This window comes from Ziziphus jujuba, chromosome 7, assembly GCF_031755915.1.
Source record: "Ziziphus jujuba cultivar Dongzao chromosome 7, ASM3175591v1".
Classification (NCBI taxonomy): Eukaryota; Viridiplantae; Streptophyta; class Magnoliopsida; order Rosales; family Rhamnaceae; genus Ziziphus; species Ziziphus jujuba.
The window spans coordinates 14552090-14555433 of NC_083385.1; the positions used below are offsets into that span (position 1 = coordinate 14552090).

At 27.6% G+C, this 3344-nt stretch overlaps 1 protein-coding gene across 1 annotated transcript; it reads right to left on the bottom strand.

Annotated features, from left to right (window-relative positions):
- Window positions 1-780: 780 nt before the first annotated feature.
- LOC107424975 (transcription factor bHLH18-like) lies at window positions 781-2723 on the bottom strand. The gene is made up of 3 exons (XM_048478885.2): window positions 2124-2723; window positions 1553-1930; window positions 781-846 (listed from the first exon to the last, which is right to left on the bottom strand). Exons 1-3 carry the CDS (start codon window positions 2721-2723, stop codon window positions 781-783), a joined length of 1044 nt encoding a protein of 347 aa, XP_048334842.1.
- Between the last annotated feature and the right edge of the window lie 621 nt (window positions 2724-3344).

Here is a 3344-nt window from a genome sequence, read left to right on the forward strand (position 1 = left end):
TATAGAAAACAAAAAACTAAAGATTATAAAATTGTGAATATATGCATATTTTAAACAACAAAACAATTAAAATATTTAGAAATGACAATACCTATTTAACAACAATATCAACTGTCATTCTACTGCAACACGTTTGTATATATAAATGTATATACAGTTCGATATAACTTAAAGAACAATAAATATCGTCACTAATGACATAATACTTTTGAGAACGAGTCGGCTCTCTGTGTTACTTATGGGGACCCAGTACTGTTAAATGCTAAATGCTCTAATGTCATTCGTCCTAAATGATTTGTTCCAAGAGTATTTTACATACTCTCAATAAAAAGCTGGAGGGTATCTTATTTCGTTTCCTTATTCTCCAACATATTTGGAGGCCTTATACATGCATAAAGAAAATATATTGTTTTTTAACATTTGTTGTGAACTTGCAATTCATGGTGACCAATAAAAATGTTATTTATCATTATTGGTTATTATTATTTATATCATATAATAAGTACTAAACATTTATTTTTCATAGAGAAGTTTAGGTTTTAAATAATAAAAATAAATTTAAATACATCCACTTACTAGTTGATACCCAATTACTAATTGATACATAAATATATGAATTCTACTGCCACAAACAGTGACCGATAACAGTATTCTAATAAAATATATATATATATATATATATAAGCTAATTAAAAGTACAATATTACATGAGTTGAGAACCTTCGAATTCACGTTATAATTGTTCAAAAGCTGCACGAAGACATCTCACAAGGCTCTTTATTAATGAAGCGCAGCATGCTTACATGAGTTGAGAACCTTCGGATTCATGTTATAATTGTTCAAAAGCTGCACGAAGACATCTCACAAGGCTCTTTATTAATGGAGCGCAGCATTCTTGTTCCATCTATATAAACATTGAAAATTAATGAAGCTGGAAAAAAAAAAAAATATATATATATATATATATATACATATATATAGAGTTTGACTAATTCATCAAAAAAATATATATAGAGTTTTACTAAAGGTAACGAATGGTAACATAGCTATTTTTTTCTCTTTTAATTTTCTAATGGTGTCTGATATGTTTACTTCAAATATTTCTTAATGTTGATTAGTATATAATAGGTAGAATTTATTATACATCTCGGTTAGCTGTAAATAAGGGAAAAACAACACAAATATCAAATTAAACAAAATTTCAAATTATATTGATGTTTAATTTTTTTTTCTCTTTGTTTCATTCAAGTTTATAATTATATCAAATGTGTAACAAACTTTAATTAGTAGCAATTAACATTAACAAATTTTTGAGTTAAACAAATTATACATAATTAGATAAAAATAAAATAAAAATAAAAAAACTAAAAACCAAACCATGTTACCAAACAAAATCAAAAAGCAAAAGAAAAATAATTAACCATAACCATCTCTAATTCTCGGTTTAACTATATAGAATTACTATTATATATTTATAATGGTAAATATTTAATTAAAACATTACTTTGAGGCACAGCATATATAAATATAAATATATATATATATATATTACCTGAGCAATAATGGTAATATCCAAACACAAATCCCCGAATGGCATGGCGCTAGTGTTGATGACCTTCAAGTTATACTTGTCCATCTCCGATAGGGCTTTTGCCAAAACTCCTTTTTGTTTCTTGCAATGGAGTTTAAGAAGGACATTGTTTCCGGACACTTTAGCTTCGATTTGTGGCAGCCACTCTTCCTTTGAGTCGCTTGAGGTCTCGTTGGAGCAATCATTTTCATCTTCATCATCAACTATGATCTTTGTTTTCTTAACTACGACCACTTGTTCAATATCTTTCTTCGCACTTTGCACCTCAAGTTTCTTTTCTTTTTCTTGCAGCTGTTTTATGTACTTTATAGTCTCTCCAAGAACCGAGGATTTGTCTGTCTATAAATTAGAACCACAAATTAATTACTTAATCTTAGATATAAGGGTTTTTTTTGGAATAGTTCATTTGACAATGATCATTGATGATAATTTCAAAATTCTGAATTCAAAAATGTAATGTTAAAATATCCTCCCAAATTATCAAAAAATGAAAAAAAAAATCTTTAATATAATGAAAAATAATAATAAAAACCTTTTTAAGGCCAGGAACAACGGTGGAAAGAGCTATAAACAACTTGTTGAGATTCTCTCTCCGTTTTCTCTCTGCAAGAACATGGTCTCGCAACTGAGATGCAGGCTTTGTCGTACCGCCACTTATCTTCTTACTCCATTCCCTAAATATGATTTCATCTTCATGGAATTGATTTGCATTTGATGAATTGATATTTGAATAGTTGAAGACAGGAGATGAGGAGCTCAAGTCTCCTGAAAAGCCTGCTATTGCTATGTTCTCTTTGTAATGGAGGTGATGATCAGGGACGTTGTTAAACAAATCTGAATTTCCAAAAGAAAGAATCAACGGTTCGGAATTAGTTTTGTAATCTAATACTGATGAAGTTTGGTCATTATTATTAAGGTTGAGTTGGTTGGTGGGTGGTCTTTGATGAAATTCCATGGATGTGTAGCTTGTGGTAGTATTATCATTATTAATGCTCTGAGAAACCAATGGTGGAGTAGAATAAGATGTGTTGCTCTCTGAATTAGAGATTGTTTGGTGAAGATCTTCAACAAATGCAGCAACCATGAGTTCTGTACCCAGTTCATCTTCATCAGGCAAATAAAAGTCGTCCATTTCCTGTAATAATTAATAATTAAGATTATGCATTTTCCATCATATAGCTAGCTAACTAGCTAGTTATTATCCTAGCTAAGATGCATGTTATTTATCATTCTTGAATAATCAACAACTTTATCACTCTACAATTGGGAGGCCATAGATTCATAACATTGGAAGAGAATTTTTGTAAATAATAAAAATAAATAAATAAAAAAACTTAAAGTGCATGTATTTTGCAAAAAAAAACTTAAAGTACTTAAATCTATATATATATATATATAAAGGTTTGAGATATTGAAGGAAAATTATTGTAAATAAATAATTATTCTTAAATAATCAAGAACTTAATCACCCGTCATCGAAAGAAAATTATTTTAAATAAATAAAAATAAAAATAAAAAACTTTAAGTGTATATATTCTTGCAAAAAAAGAACAACTTAAAGTTCAAAAAAAATGTTTGGGATATCGGAAGAAAAATTGTTGTGAATGATTAAAAAAAAAAAAAAACTTACAAATGTATTTTAGCAAAAAAAAAAATTAATAATAATAATAAATTAAAAAAAAAAAAATATATATATATATAGGTGATATACATATAGTTGGAATATTTCTAGAAAATGAACTTACCAGTTCTG

Excerpts from the sequence above, each read along its gene's own strand:
- LOC107424975 (XM_048478885.2), bottom strand. The coding sequence starts at position 2,723 with ATGGACGACTTTTATTTGCCTGATGAAGATGAACTGGGTACAGAACTC. Across the intron at positions 1,931-2,123 it reads TTGTTCCTGGCCTTAAAAAG|ACAGACAAATCCTCGGTTCT; the intron begins GTTTTTATTATT and ends TCTAATTTATAG. Across the intron at positions 847-1,552 it reads ATATTACCATTATTGCTCAG|CTTTTGAACAATTATAACAT; the intron begins GTAATATATATA and ends GTCTTCGTGCAG.